This window comes from Nicotiana attenuata, chromosome 3, assembly GCF_001879085.1.
Source record: "Nicotiana attenuata strain UT chromosome 3, NIATTr2, whole genome shotgun sequence".
Taxonomy (NCBI): Eukaryota; Viridiplantae; Streptophyta; class Magnoliopsida; order Solanales; family Solanaceae; genus Nicotiana; species Nicotiana attenuata.
Genome location: NC_031991.1, coordinates 71,404,883 through 71,420,217, shown reverse-complemented (window position 1 = coordinate 71,420,217; position 15,335 = coordinate 71,404,883). Strand labels below are relative to the sequence as shown.

The 15,335-nt window shown below is 35.9% G+C and overlaps 1 protein-coding gene across 6 annotated transcripts; it reads left to right on the top strand.

The window, feature by feature from the left end:
• LOC109224081 (U-box domain-containing protein 35-like) lies at positions 3,260 to 9,580 on the top strand. Of its 6 annotated transcripts, none has more exons than XM_019388646.1 (10): positions 3,260 to 3,529; positions 3,864 to 4,090; positions 4,900 to 5,021; positions 5,086 to 5,207; positions 6,221 to 6,411; positions 6,866 to 7,191; positions 7,375 to 7,476; positions 7,565 to 7,993; positions 8,075 to 8,824; positions 8,958 to 9,580. In XM_019388646.1, exons 2-10 carry the CDS (start codon positions 3,892 to 3,894, stop codon positions 9,147 to 9,149), a joined length of 2,433 nt encoding a protein of 810 aa, XP_019244191.1. In that variant the 5' UTR covers positions 3,260 to 3,529; positions 3,864 to 3,891; the 3' UTR covers positions 9,150 to 9,580. The 6 variants fall into 6 exon arrangements, with proteins under 6 accessions (XP_019244191.1, XP_019244193.1, XP_019244190.1 ...); XM_019388648.1 differs by lacking the exon at positions 3,260 to 3,529 and adding an exon at positions 3,536 to 3,743; XM_019388650.1 differs by lacking the exon at positions 3,260 to 3,529 and adding an exon at positions 4,488 to 4,751 and having other exon boundaries at positions 4,049 to 4,090.

The following is a 15,335-nucleotide window of genomic DNA, read 5'->3' as shown; positions in this document are numbered from 1 at the left end:
AATAGGACTAGGATGTTATTTGCTATCTGCTAAATGTGGAGTACGGTGTATAGGCATGGTGACGATTATCTATGCACCGGAGTCTAGCATGACTGTGAGTCTTAATTGTGTTTGACTCGGATTTTTGTGATACATCTTCCTTGTTTAATTGATAAGTTTCATATAATGTGAATAGTTGAGGAAGAAATGCGATTGGTATATTATTGGAGCGTTGGCTCGAACTGGAAATTGATAATTGAGAAAGAAGTGATTAAAAGAGGAAGTGTTGTGATTATTCCCTTGCCGGGACGCGTAGTCTATTATTGTTGTTGCTCCCTTGCCGGGATTTAAGCATTATATGTATTCTCCCTTGCCGGGATATTTGGGCTGTTAGTTGTACCCTTGCCGGGTTAAATCGGCTGTTATGTTGTTGAATTCCCCTATTGGGGCCTCCTCTAGAAAGATTATATGTATTATGAATTATGAAATGGGATCGTGTGGCACGCCGTCCACTTATGAATTATGAAATGGGATCGTGTGGCACGCCGTCCACTTATGAATTATGAAATGGGATCGTGTGGCACGTGGCGCGCCGACCACTTATGAATATATATACTACGGGATCGTGTGGCACGCCGACCACTTATATGAGTCATAGTATTGGTGTAGTTTCGTTGTTATATCCGTTGATCTGTTTTCACTGTATCCCCCCGAGCATGCCCCTCCCTAGTTTTATTTGATGTTTTCTGTTGTTATTTCCGTTGCCTTTGTATATATATATATATATATCTGCACAGGTTGTTTTTGGTAGGTCCTGTCTAGCCTCGTCACTACTTCGCCGGGGTTAGGCCAGGCACTTACCAGCACATGGGGTCGGTTGTGCTGATGCTACATTCTGTGCATCTTTTGCGCAGATCCAGGAGCAGCTTTTGGACAGCAGCAGTAGGATTGCCCGGGAGCTGTCTTCAGTCCAGGGACTCACGAGGTAGCCTAGCTGGCGTTCGCAGGCCGAAGTCCCTTCCATGTTTTAGTTTGTTTTCTTTGTTTCGAGACAAACAGTATGTAATATCATTTCAGACTTGTTTTTGGTACTCTATAGCAGTCCGTGAGCTAGTGACACCAGACTCTGGGTAGAAATGTGTTTCAACTTCCGCAAATTTTATTTCAGTTATATAAGTTTAAAGTCTTCCGCTTTAATTAAAATGCCTCTGTTTATTTATATTGTTAAAATGTCATCAGTGAAAGGTTTTGAATATTTGGCTTGCCTAGCTCCGACAGTAGGCGCCATCACGACTCCCGATGGTGGAAAATCCGGATCGTGACATTATCAAACAATATCACAACTTTGGGATCGTTCAAAAAATTTTGGTCAGAAAGATTTTTCAACCGTACGTGTGCAGAAATTAATTTGTTCTTAAATATTCTTAAGAAAACTTGCATCTACTTCTTTAATATGATTTAAAATTAAGATAAGAGTAAATTCCACTTTACCTCCTTAACCTTTTAGCATAAGGAAACAATACCCCCTTCACCTTTTGAACGGGAAAGGGAACCCCCTTTGACCCAAAAGACAACCAACGAAATGAAAAAATGGTCACCAAAATTTACAAAATGATATAACAATCCTTGTTCGGAGAGAAAACTAGTGTCATCACGTTTTAACCAATTTAATTGCTTTTTTTAGTTAATGTCATGATAATAACCATCAACCTACAAATATGAATAATATAATAGGCATGTACTCCGATGTTAATAGATTGGACAAAGGAAAAAGATCAAATATCAAAAGTAACTTACATTAAGTTGTATCTCACAAGTAACCTTTATTCTTCATTATTCAACAATTATGGCTAATATCAATTTGAGCTAAGCTTGTTTGATGTCAATATCAAAGCATATGAAAAAACAAAGTCGAATTCTCCTTTTTATGGTGCGGGCAGAGTTATCTGTAGCAAAGTAACTAACGAGAAGATAAATTAAGCTAAAACAATATTTAACCCATTACTGGTCTGTGAACATTATATTTTACTACAATAACTCAAAGCTATACTAGCTACTAGTTGGTGCCACACATCGATTTCGTGAATATTTATGAGATTAAGCAGCACCATGACTTAAATCTATTTTCGTCAACCTTTATTAGTTGGCACAAAAGAATTTGGAACGTCATTGGAGCCAGATGTTCGCATATTGAGGATAACAAGATCCACAAAATAAAATGAAATATACTATATGTATTTGAATCAGTTTAATAACAACCAAATTAAGTAATTAAGTTTCTTAAAATTGATTTAGTTATCTTAAAAGCTGGTTGAGTTTTCCAGTGATAGTTTTCTCATTATGTTTGTTAATTCTTTAGTTAAAGGGGGTTCTCTTTCCCATTCAAGAGTTGAGGGGGGTATTATTTCCCAACACTAAAAGGTTAAGGGGGTAAGATGGAATTGACTCTTAAGATAAATTTGTACATGAATGGTTGTGACTCTTAATGAAAGATTATGAAGGTTAGATTGGCAGTTATTTTAGGCGTTAGATTCTTTTTAAAAATAGGGGCAGGTTATTTAATAAGGGCATTTAAGTAATTCAACTTTTTAGTTTTGGGGTTACCATTTTTAATATAGTATAGATATAGAGATATAGATATAGATATATAGATTATGATTTTTGGGATTGATCAAATATACATGAAGAATATTTTAACTGGGTAGTTAAGCGAATTAATTCTAAGAACATACTGCAGGATATATTTTTGGTAAATTAAGAGGGACCAAATTTAAAGCACTAATTTTCAACGTTATATTGCGTATGAAAGAAGTGGGAAAATGGGATATCATATGATGATTCGTGGCAATGACGGAGAAGGTCAACAACTACCAAACTAACTTGCAAAAAAAGATAGTAATAACACGTTAAGTTATTACGTACCATCTTTCAAGTGCTAGTTTGGTAATGCAGTAAATTTTTGCAGTGAATACTAATTTAAATCCTTTCATAAATAAACCAAAATGATGTCGACATTTAATGTAAGAAAGTTAGTTTTGGAAAATTACTTGTATCATATCCACCTAAAATCTGGTTGGAAGAACTACATACTTTGTTTGTGGACAAGAAATAGCAGAAGAGACAAAAGAATATGCCAAATAATTCCTTTACTATATAGTAGGACTATCCAATAATAAAAAAGTTGGAAACAATAATTGGATTAATCTACAACTACAATTCACTGAACTGAAAAGTCATTCTAAAAAGATGTAATTATCTGATATAAGCAAATGGATTTACGGCATGGTTTTGACTTTTGAGTCAGAATATGAACAATTCAGTCTGAGTCATGCTGGGGTAGCGGGTCATCATCATATGTCATCTTCATGCCTTCTGCGAAATTCTCATATCTTATATTACTACTAGAGTAGTATTTAATTAATGTTAAAACCAAATATCCTACATTTTCATAGTTTAAGGAGGTAGGTTCCTTTCAGAGACAGAAACCATGTCCCTATTGTCCTTGTCTTATGTCTCTAAGGATTTCTGCCTCTGAAGTTTCCAAGAATTGGTAGAATTCTGCTCTGACTTTTCTCTCAATTGTTGGTCTTTCTGGTTTTCTTTTTAAAGATTTCATAGGCATTTTCAAGAAATGTGTATGTGGGGGTTGAGTTAGCACATGATGAATTCAAATGGTTTATTCAGATTTCAGAATATTTTAAAGATTTAACCTTTAACGTGCTAGTTAAGTCATGGAATTGATGTGATGTGTTTTTCTTGCAAAGGTTAACAGATTTTTTATATGTGCAAAAAGAAGTAGAATAATTAGGATTTTTCATGTTTACTAGCTATCAAATTGGTATACAACATGTATGTGTGCTAAATAGTTTCTCTTTGTGTAATAGAGCCTTGACAAAAAGATTGGTTTAAGTGATGGAAGAAAAAGATGGAGTAGTAACTAAAGTGGAAGGCCTAAGTGCTTTAAACTCTTCCACCATTGCAGTAGCTATAAATGGTAAGAGAAAAAGCAAATATGTAGTGAGCTGGGCATTGGACAAATTTGTGCCTGAAGGAAAGGTTTGCTTCAAGCTCTTATACGTCCGGCCCTGCATAACTGGTGTGCCAACTCCCAGTAAGTTGTTTCTCTTCAATGTATTATCTCCAAAGCTTTCTGGTATACGACAACTTCTTTCTCATTGCAGTAAGATGATTATAGACTTAAGGAAATTGATGAGCTCCTCCTAGCATGGTAGTTAGGCCAAAGTATAGATTAATATTCTTTAAGTCCAGTGCTTTAGATTCTTTGTCTATAATGATAGTAGATTCACATTCTTATAAGTCTAGTGCTTTAGAATCTTAGTCCGTGATGACTGTTGATCTTGCAACTGAGGTGTGTGTTATGTTCTTTAAATATCTGAACCTGTAGTTTAGAGGAGAAGGAAGATCACTTCAGTTTTTGTAGTTGAGAAAAACCTTTGTACAATGAGAATATGCTCTACTTTTTCTTTTTGGATGCTTGGGGTCTTTAGGTTCTGTCGGAAACAACCTCTCTGCCTTCTTAAAGGTAGGGGAAAGGACTGCGTACGCCTTTTCTTGCTGGAGCCGACCATGTAAGCTTTCTAGTCTACACGCACTCTGACATAGTGGCAATATAAGCGATATGCTTTCAGTCCTTCTACAAGAACACCTTCCTCTGGGACAAAATGCAAGCAGAAGGGTAAATGGAAATAACAAATCCTTGAGGATGCTAACTTGACCAAAGCTTCTTTCTCATATTGCAATTAGTATGTTACGTGAGTTCTTCATATGCCTTAACTTGACTTTTAAAGCTTCTTTCTCATACAGTGTGTCACATTTATTCAAAAATCTGTCAACAACAAATAACTTTTGGGTAACATGATATGCTATGGTTATGAGTTCTTTATTTATGCTTTTCTTCAGTGGGAAACCTTATACCTATTTCACAAGTGCGGGATGATGTAGTGGCTGCTTTCCGAAAGGATGTTGAATGGCAAACAAGTGAAAAGCTGCATCCTTGCAAGATGTTATGCACTAAACGAAAGGTAAATACACATCAGAAAAGTGGAAAATCTCCTGAGGTTAAATCGCTGATCACTTAACATGCAGGTCCTAGTAGAAGTTTTACAACTCGAATCAGATGATATCGCGAAAGCAATAGCGGAGGAAGTCTCCAAGCTTAACATCACCAAGCTTGTCATAGGTGCTTCATGTCGTAGCATCTTTTCTAGGTAATACAAGATTTATGCCGTTTCAAATTTTAATTATGCGCTACTGCCCTTTGATGATACTCCAGATGCCAATCTCTTTATTTTATTTTAGTTATATTTTTAAGGTATATGTTTGCCTTATCTTAAGGTATGTATTCCTCATTGCCAATCACAATTGTGAATTTTAATAGTACTGTCAATATAGTTGTAGGATGTTTGTGACAGAGCTAAGTAGTGACATATACGAAATGCAACAATCCGAAAGTATCTTAGAAGAAAAAATGCAGCAGAGAGGGATGGCACCCAATATGGATGAAAAACATTATTTGTTACATATATCATAAGATCCTTGTGCTCATTGACTTGTAATATCAACAGAAACATCGATTATGAACATTAATATGAATTCTCTTCCAATGAACTGTGAGATATCATCTCTGAAATAAACCTGGCATTTTATCTCCTGCCTTAAATCATATACCCCAGTTGTTTCACTTTTATTGCAAATCTCATGCAAAATGCCCCAAGTACCCTTCTTCGCATGTGGAAAACATTCTATACAGTTGAAATAGTTAATTAGGACCACGCATTTGTATGAAAGTAAGATATCATTCATATAATTATACTAGACGCATTAGTATGAAAGTAAAAAGAAGCTTCAGTTGTTCGTGCCCTGAGCTAGATTGAAGAAGTTATAAGTAATTTAAGGCATAGGTTTTCCTATACTCAGGAGGAATGGTGCTTTGTTCGTTTTGCGTGGATTTTTGAAGGGAAATGAGACGGTTATAAATGGGATGTAAACACAAACTTTGACAACTATGGGAATGAGGGGATGCTTTTTTCTCTTGTTCAGTAAATAGTTTAGTGGATTGAAATTGAATATAGGTGAAGTTCTTAATCAATTTTTGGAAATCTCTACTTCCTCGAGGTTTTTTTCCTTCACCTCTTCACTGGCTTGGCTCCTTGGGAGAGGGTACTTTCTAGCATCAATGTCATTTCCCTCAGTAACTTTAAACTCTTTATCTGATGTTTAGGGGACAAAGCTTATCCTCAAGAATCTCAGACAGTATTCCAAGCTTTTGTACCATCTATGCTGTTTCAAGAGGAAAGTTGTTATCGATACGTCCTTCTAACTCAGAGATAAATGGAAGCAGTTGGACTGAAGATAGCAACACAAGCTGCTCAATCAGCAGTTCAACAGGCCACTCTTCCAGTTTACTAACAGGTTTAAATTAATTGTTTGCATTTATTTATCGAGTTTATTAGCTCCATTTCTTGCTCCCTTTTGCTTCAGGAGCGCCTTGAATTATATGGGGAAGATGTTGGTTAGTACTGTCAGTGTCTGGATGCTTCATTCTTCCTTCAAAAGTACTTGAGAGATTTAAAAATCTTGTATCTTCATTTGAGCGCACATTAGAAGATTTTGAGTAGTTCAATGCATCTTATACTTTGCTATTTGCTTCAAGGTAGTGATGGAAGTCTACTATAAAGACAATGCCTTTCATAGCGTGCCTCAAAATCGTTTTCAGATTCAAAGTCCATCTTAAAGAAATATTTGTCTGTTGATTTATTTTTCTTGTTAGTGTTTCCATATTTAGTTATTTTCCAACAATGAATTCCATTTTCTAGAGAGACTTCAAGTACTGAACTGAACAATTTATCTGTCTTCTGCTTTTCAGAAAAGTCAGACCTGGACTCAAGTTCTTCGTACAGTCAATTCCGTTCTCCTTCACTGCCAATGCAAAGATTTCAAGCTCTTTCAAATATTAATCACAACTTTCCTCATAGAAGAGCAATCTCAAATGAAACCGTCCACCATAAGAACTATTCTCTTGATTTTGGATACAGCGAGGACGATGTCAGTTGTTGTCCCCAAAGATCATTTCTTAGTGAAAGGAATAACCTTGCTTCTAGTTTTAGGAGCTTAGTAACAGACTTTTATACAACGGCAGATGATCAAGCTTCCACCTCAGGGGCTCCAACAGATTTATCATTGAGAAATGAGGTACTTCCTGCCGCAGTTTGTTATATTCATTACTCATTGGCATTGATTAAACACTTTTATGTTTATGCTCAGAGCTGGTCAACTCACTTCCTCTGCATAATTAGATTGGTAAATGTTTGGTACATAGTGGCAAGAACGTAGAAGACTGCCACCCAAATTAATGGTGATCCCTCTTTGCTGCAGGCGGATATCAATTTTGAGCTAGAGAAGCTAAGAACTGAACTAAGACATACTCAAGGAATGTACGCAGTTGCACAAACTGAAGTACTTGATGCTTCTAGGAAGGTACGTTTAGGAAACAACGACTTTTAAATGTTCATCCGCTTATGTTTGATTCATATTGTACTGTGATCATAAACCTGCTCACAAACAGATGAATGAGCTTCAAAAGCGCCGGTTGGAGGAAGAAATTAAACTCCAGGAAATTAGTTTAAAGGAGGAAGAAGCAAAAGATTTGGTACGAAAAGAGAATGAGGAGTACAAAGCTGCAAAAAGAGAAGCTGATTATGTGAAGGACTGTGCTGAAAGAGAGGCTGCACTAAGAAAAGAAGCGGAACTATTAGCCTTACGTGAGGCAAAAGAAAAAGACAAGCTTGAAAATGCCTTGACAGATCAGGCACATCAGTACCAGGAATTTACTTGGGAAGAAATCGTATCTTCCACCTCTTCATTTGCTGAAAATCTTAAAATTGGTATGGGCGCATATGGAACCGTTTATAAGTGCAGCTTGCGTCATACTACAGTCGCCGTCAAAGTTCTTCACTCCAAGGGATCTGACCTGACGAAGCAGTTTCAGCAAGAGGTATGGCAAGTTAATGAATGAGAATTGAGTTAGCCCCCACTGTTTAAGGATTCTTAGAATCTGCTCTTTTGTATTTTTCAGCTGAAAATATTGAGCAAAATTCGTCATCCACACTTGTTAATCCTTCTTGGCGTGTGCCCTGATCGTGGTTGCTTAGTATATGAGTTCATGGAAAATGGTAGCTTAGAGGAGAGGCTGTTCAGGAAATATGATACACCTCCAATTCCGTGGTTTGATAGATATCGAATTGCATGGGAAGTGGCCTCTGCGCTCGCCTTTCTTCACAACTCCAAGCCAGATCCAATTATTCATCGTGATCTAAAGCCAGCTAACATATTGCTTGATCGTAATTTTGTCAGTAAAATTGGCGATGTTGGCCTGTCAACAATGATAAATTCAGACGCTGCATTATCCACCATTTACAGAGATACAGGTCCTGTGGGAACACTTTGCTACATCGACCCTGAGTACCAAAGGACCGGAATGATCTCTCCAAAATCTGACGTTTATGCACTTGGGATGGTTCTCTTGCAGTTGTTAACAGCAAAAGCAGCAATGGGACTTCCCCACATTGTTGAAACAGCAATCGATAAGGATAGTCTAACTAAGATACTAGATTCAAAGGCTGGTGAATGGCCATTAGAAGAGACAAAGAAACTAGCAGTGCTAGCACTTAAATGCACCGAGATTTGTCGAAAAGACAGGCCTGATTTGAAAGATGAAATTCTCCCTGCGTTGGAGAAATTGAAAGAGGTTGCTGATAAGGCTCGAGATTCTGCCTCAACTACCCGGCCTCCTCCTCCTACCTACTACTTATGCCCTTTGCTCAAGGTGTGTCTTCTCTACTTCCTGTAAATTTGACAATGTGATAATATGTGGCACACGTAGTACCAAACATTTATTTGTTATGTTCTACCAAGTTTTTCATCTTCATTTCTATGTTGCAATTGTTTGTTTGTCACAGGATGTAATGGAGGAACCTTGTGTGGCAGCTGATGGGTATACTTACGACAGGAAGGCGATAGAAACATGGCTAAAGGAGTACGATATATCACCTATGACAAAACTACCGTTACCTCATAAGAACCTTCTACCAAATTATGCACTGCTTTCTGCAATTCTGGACTGGAAATCAAGAAAGGATGGATATATTTAGATTGTTTAGATAGATCTTTTTTAGATTATAGTCTAGTTTAACATAGCTTATCAAATATATGTGCCTTAATGGCTTTACAGAATCAACCAGCCATTAGATTTGGATGTTTCTTTGTAAGTGTAAAATGTGAAAGTGTGAAACTGAGTAAACAGTCCAAGAGTATAGTCATGTTAGGGTGATAAGAATATGTGAGAAGAAAAGAGTAGTGCAAGGAGAAGGAAGAAAGTTGCATATGATATAACATGCATCAGTCTTGAACTCCTGTATTCATCAGTGAAGTTGCAATGGTCATGTTAAGACCTCCTTAATACTAAACATAGCGTTTGCAATCTCCTTGTGAAGTTGGCATTTTATGGATTAGACTTCAGATTGCATAAAATTCTTGTTTCTGTTAGAGTTTTGCAAAAGGAATGAATTTGCTTCTCATGTCTTATCTTTATCTTGGACACTATATATCCACAATGTATGAATCGCGTTATCTTGGACAGTATATATCCACAATGTAGTCATTAAGATAATCACGTTTAGGGTGAGATTTATTTCTTAATATTTTTTTATACTGGTTTTTATATGTAGATCAATTGACCAAACCCCATTATAATATCCTCTTTTAGTATAATTTTGTCGTCTCATTTATCATCGCCAGGTTTGTATGATAGTTTTCGCATGACATCTTATTATTTCGATCCCAACAATTTCAACTGAGGCTAATTAGTGATTTAAACTTGATGAGTTCGATCTTTAAGGTTGTTACCATTCAATTTATTTACTTTTAAAATTATGGGTTCAGATTTAATAGTTGTTGAAATTTTGTGGACTTTTTACACACACACATACATATACATATACATATATATATATATATATATATATGTAAAATCCACATAGAAAATACTAGGTTTGGAAGAATCCGTTGCCTAAGAGCCGCATCTGCCACTCCATTTGGACCACCCTATCATTTTTTTTTTTCCTTTTTACTGGAAATAAGAAAAACATATTTAAAAAATTTAATGTTATCATATTTTGCACACTAATTCATGTTCTTAGGTTTCCATATTTGGTATACCAAGCGGAACTCAAAAGGTAAAGTCATAACTTTATACTCTTGTTGTTGAAGACATAATTAAGTAAATTAAGTTTGCTTTATCTAATAGCTTAAGCTTTTAGATGAGATGGTCACACACTTCAACATGGTATCAGAGCAGGCACCTGGGTTTGAATCGCACCGCCACCCAATATCAAAAAGAATTTCCATGTGCTTGGCTTACCAAAATGAATCAAGCCCGCACGTGAGGGGGCGTGTTGAAGATACTTTTAAATGAGATGGTCACACACTTCAACATTCGTTCCTTTTTTAACGATCGGGAATAAGAAAAGTGCATTTGAAGTTTTTAGGATATCATATATTGCATTACCAAGTGCTTTTTTCAAGTCTTCAGGTTTCTCATTGTTCTGCTGACCAAAGTAGGACTTATAAGACAAATTCATATCTTATAATCTCGTTCCTTTTAGATATCTAAAGGCAAATGCAAAATGTTGTTATATCTTTTTATCATATTTTAGTAACATATACTTGAAGAAGCAATGTGAAGAATATGATATGTGCCAAAATGAGTAGCAGGAAGATTTTTTAATTTTAATTTTTGATTTATCACCCGATGCTCGATACCTACATTAGGGGTCGATTAATTCGAGTTCCATAAGGCCTATTAACAAAATTCTCTTTTCGATCTCAATTTTTGTCTTTTTTCTTTATCTACACTTTATCCAACAAAATCCTGTATTACAATGGACAATAATACAATATATGTTTCTTCACTTCGTTAGTGGCCCTTTTTCGAAAAACCAGATCACCACTATCTTTAAAGTAAGTAGATTAACCATGCACTATCTATCTAAGCTTTTCAAGGAATGAGGAAATATATTAATGAATAAATTTAATAAATATATAGACAAGTTCATGAAAAACAGCAGTATAGCCAGGTGGATGGTGGGGTTTACATTGAGTGTGCTTTCTTAGAACCTCCATTTATTCCACTATATAGTAAAATCCTTCTTCAAGAAGTAATTAATATACAGTTCTTCTCTACTATAATAATTTAAGTATTTTAGAAGATAATTCAATAGTATAATAAAGGAGAAAGTTTCCTTTATTCTTTCCTTTGGGCATTAAGCATGCACTTTTCATTGGGCGTGTTGGGTGAGATAAAGGATCAGAATAGGCAACACTGCGTGCAAAGTGCTTAAGGAATGACTCATTATAATTTTAACCCAAACAGCATTATAAGCAACTTGACTTGATGAGATATGGAATTGGTATTATACACTCACCAATTCAATCAAAATGTTTCTCCGACAGAGACCACCAAACAAGCGCCAGCTAACCTTTACATAGGATGTCCTTCTCTTTTTAAATTTTTACTTCCTCCCTTCACTTTTACTTGGCAAGTATATTAAAAACAAATTTTTATTCTTACTTGTCATTTTACACATATCAAGAGAAGACGATTTTTTTTCCTATTATACCCACAATATTTATTACTCATTTCAACTCATTTTTTCAAATCCAATAAAAAATACATCAATTAATATGGCTATCATGATAAATTATACACTTCATTTATTATTTCTTAAGGGGCGTAAAAAGTCAAAACGTACCAAATAAAAGTGAACGGAGGGAGTATATGATATGGTGTTCCGATCAGTTTTCGCACACATCAACTATTTTACAAATACGATTATGCAGATGAAAAGAAGTTTATTTACTTTCTTTGTCTCAATTTATGTGATGATGTTTGATTGGACACAAATTTCAAAAAAGAAAGACAAGAAATTTATTTTCTAAAACAAAGCATAGAAATGTTACGACCTAAACCGATGGGTCGCGACGGGCACCCGGTACCTTACCCAACCGAGTACCAAAGTAACGTATCTTTCGTATCATACTATCATAGATAAATGAAACGGAAAGGCTGCTGTGAGATAACTAGATTGAAACATGAGGGAACACTAGACATAGGGCGACCCAACATGTAAAACAAACTTATATATATGACATACGGGCCTATAAGGCCAAAATGATCACTCATACACTGAACATAGGCCGACAAGGCCATACAATCTTTCATATACATGACATATGTCTACATGCCTCTAAGAGTAGATCAATACCACAAAGGGTCGGGACAGGACCCCACCTTAATAATCAATGCACGTCCAAATCATACTGACCAAATAAGCAACTCCGGAGCAAATGGAGCGCACCAACACCTTCCGCTGAGCTGATAGCCTACTCGGAGGACTCTCGACCTGTCTATCGGAACCTGCGGGTATGAAACGAAGCGTCCCCAAGCAAAAGGGACGTTAGTAAAAATAATGTAACGAGTATGTAAGGAATGAAAATCAGTAAATAATAGACATGAGAGAAACATGGAGTAAAAGACTCAACATGTAAGTCTGAATAGCTCTGTGAATCATTTAATATTTATAATATCATGCATATGTATATAAATGTCATATGATGGATGGGTATATGCGTACATAACATCATCAAACCTCTGAGGGCATCCCATCCTATCATCTTGGCCACTGTAGGCAAAATCATCAACATATACTAGCTGATCAGGCGATGGCGTGTATATAAAGCCATAACCTTTCCTCATACCCCATATATATATATATATATATATATATATATATATGTATATATATATATATGTATGTATATATATATATATATATATGTATGTATATATATACGCGTATACAATGCCATATGGTCATGGGTCAATGTGCATGNTATATATATACACGTATATAACGTCATCTGGTCATGGGTCAATGTACATGTATAAATGAATGCAATGCATGAGAAGTACGTCAATAAAATCTCTCGGAACATCATAAGACCATTATGCCTTTGATTAATATCATGAAATAAACTTTATCAACTTACGTATTTTCTGAGACCTATAAACAGATGATAGAACAATAGGATACATGGGGAACCAAGAATATAGGCATCTCTAGTATTTCTATGATACATTTGCTCGTTTTGTTTGTATCGTATGGATCATGCCAAAAAGAAAGAAGGGATAGCCTTAACATACATGAACCGATTCTCTTGACAATCCCTCTAACACATGTTAATTGCGGCAAAACATGTAACGGCGGATCGAAGTAGGGGAAAATTCGTATGATAATCTTGAGAAAGATTGCACCGTACTCCTTTAGAATCACAAAATCCCATAGCTATTATGCTAAGAAGTCTCATATGAATTTTTGTTGAAGTAACTTGATGTTTAGCTTAAAGCGTATATATTTTTATGTATATCGCCTCATATTTTACATTTGTTTCTTGAATTTGGGATGTTAAATGCTATGATTTATAGTAATTTGAAGTGTTTTTATGTGCAGGAATGATTCGGGAGCAATTGGGAGCAAAACATGCAAGGTTTGAAGCTAAAACGGACAAAATCGGAAAAGAAGCTAGTTGGGCGCCACAAGCAGCGCCTGGAGCCACCTGTGGCGCTGAAAACAGTAGCTCAAAAATTGGGGCGCTATGGAGGGCGCCTGGCGCCGGGCTGGGTGCCGTTGACATGATTTTTGTCCTATTTTGCCCGGGACTCGGTTATTTCGACCCTAAGACGCGCCCAACTCATATAAAAGCCAACCAAAACTTATTTTGAGAGAAGAGGACGTTTTTTAGAGGAAAACACAAGCACAGAGCCGCCGTGGAGGCCAGAATTCATCAAGTTTCATCTTTCTTCCATCAAACATAGTAATTTTTATGTTTCTTCGTATGATTTGTTGTTTTGCTACGATGTCTATGTGGAGCTAAACTTCACGTTCTAGGGTTGTGGTTCTTTCTTGACTATTGTTATTGGGATATTGGTTTTGATTTCTTAGTTTATCATATTGGTTTATTTATTTAATCCTGCACTTAATTATTTGATTGCTTGATCACCAATTGAATACTATCTACGAATCTTGAATTGAACTCGAAAGTGGGAATTCTAGAATGCATATAGGATTGAGTAGAGCAAGTTCTTGAACCTGGGCATCGGGGAACGGATTCGCGGTTAGGATAGACATATACCTAATTGCCTTGCTTGGTTAATTTACAGGAATTATAAATGCGTTCTTGTTAGTTCTAATTCCATAGACATATAGGAGTTAGGTTAGCTTGAATAGGCGAGTAAGAACTCGACAGATTCTTATGAGCAATATTAACCCTGTTAACCAATAAACTAGATAAATTAGTTAGTCAATTCAATTGAAGAATACAATAGGAATGTTAGATAGCCCATAACCCTAGATCGTTTTCATTACATTGATATCATAAAAATCTTCTCTTTTCTGTTCAAAGTTCATTATTTATATTTCTTTATTTAATTAGTTTAGAATCAAATATTTCTAGGTTTAATTCTTGTTTAGATAATTAGGGTAGTCTAATTTAGTTAATAGTTAATCACAAGTCCTCGTGGGTTCGACATCCGACTTTTAGTCACTTTATTACTTGACGACCGCGTATACTTGTCATGACGTGATTTTTGTCCTATTTTGCCCGGGACTCAGTTATTTCGACCCTAAGACGCGCTCAACTCATATAAAAGCCAATCAAAACCTATTTTGAGAGAAGAGGACGTTTTGAGAGGAAAACACAAGCACAGAGCCGCCGTGGAGGCCGGAATTCATCAAGTTTCATTTTTCTTCCATCAAACTTAGTAATTTTTATGTTTCTTCGTATGATTTGTTGTTTTGCTACCATGTCTATGTGGAGCTAAACTTCACGTTCTAGGGTTGTGGTTCTTTCATGACTATTGTTATTGGGATATTGGTTTTGATTTCTTAGTTTATCATATTGGTTTATTTATTTAATCCTGCACTTAATTATGTGATTGCTTGATCACCAATTGAATACTATCTACGAATCTTGAATTGAACTCGAAAGTGGGAATTCTAGATTGCATATAGGATTGAGTAGAGCAAATTCTTGAACCTGGGCATCGGGGAACGGATTCGCGGTTAGGATAGACATATACCTAATTGCCTTGCTTGGTTAATTTATAGGAATTATAAATGCATTCTTGTTAGTTCTAATTCCATAGACATATAGGAGTTAGGTTAGCTTGAATAGGCGAGTAAGAACTCGACAGATTCTTATGAGCAATATTAACCCTGTTA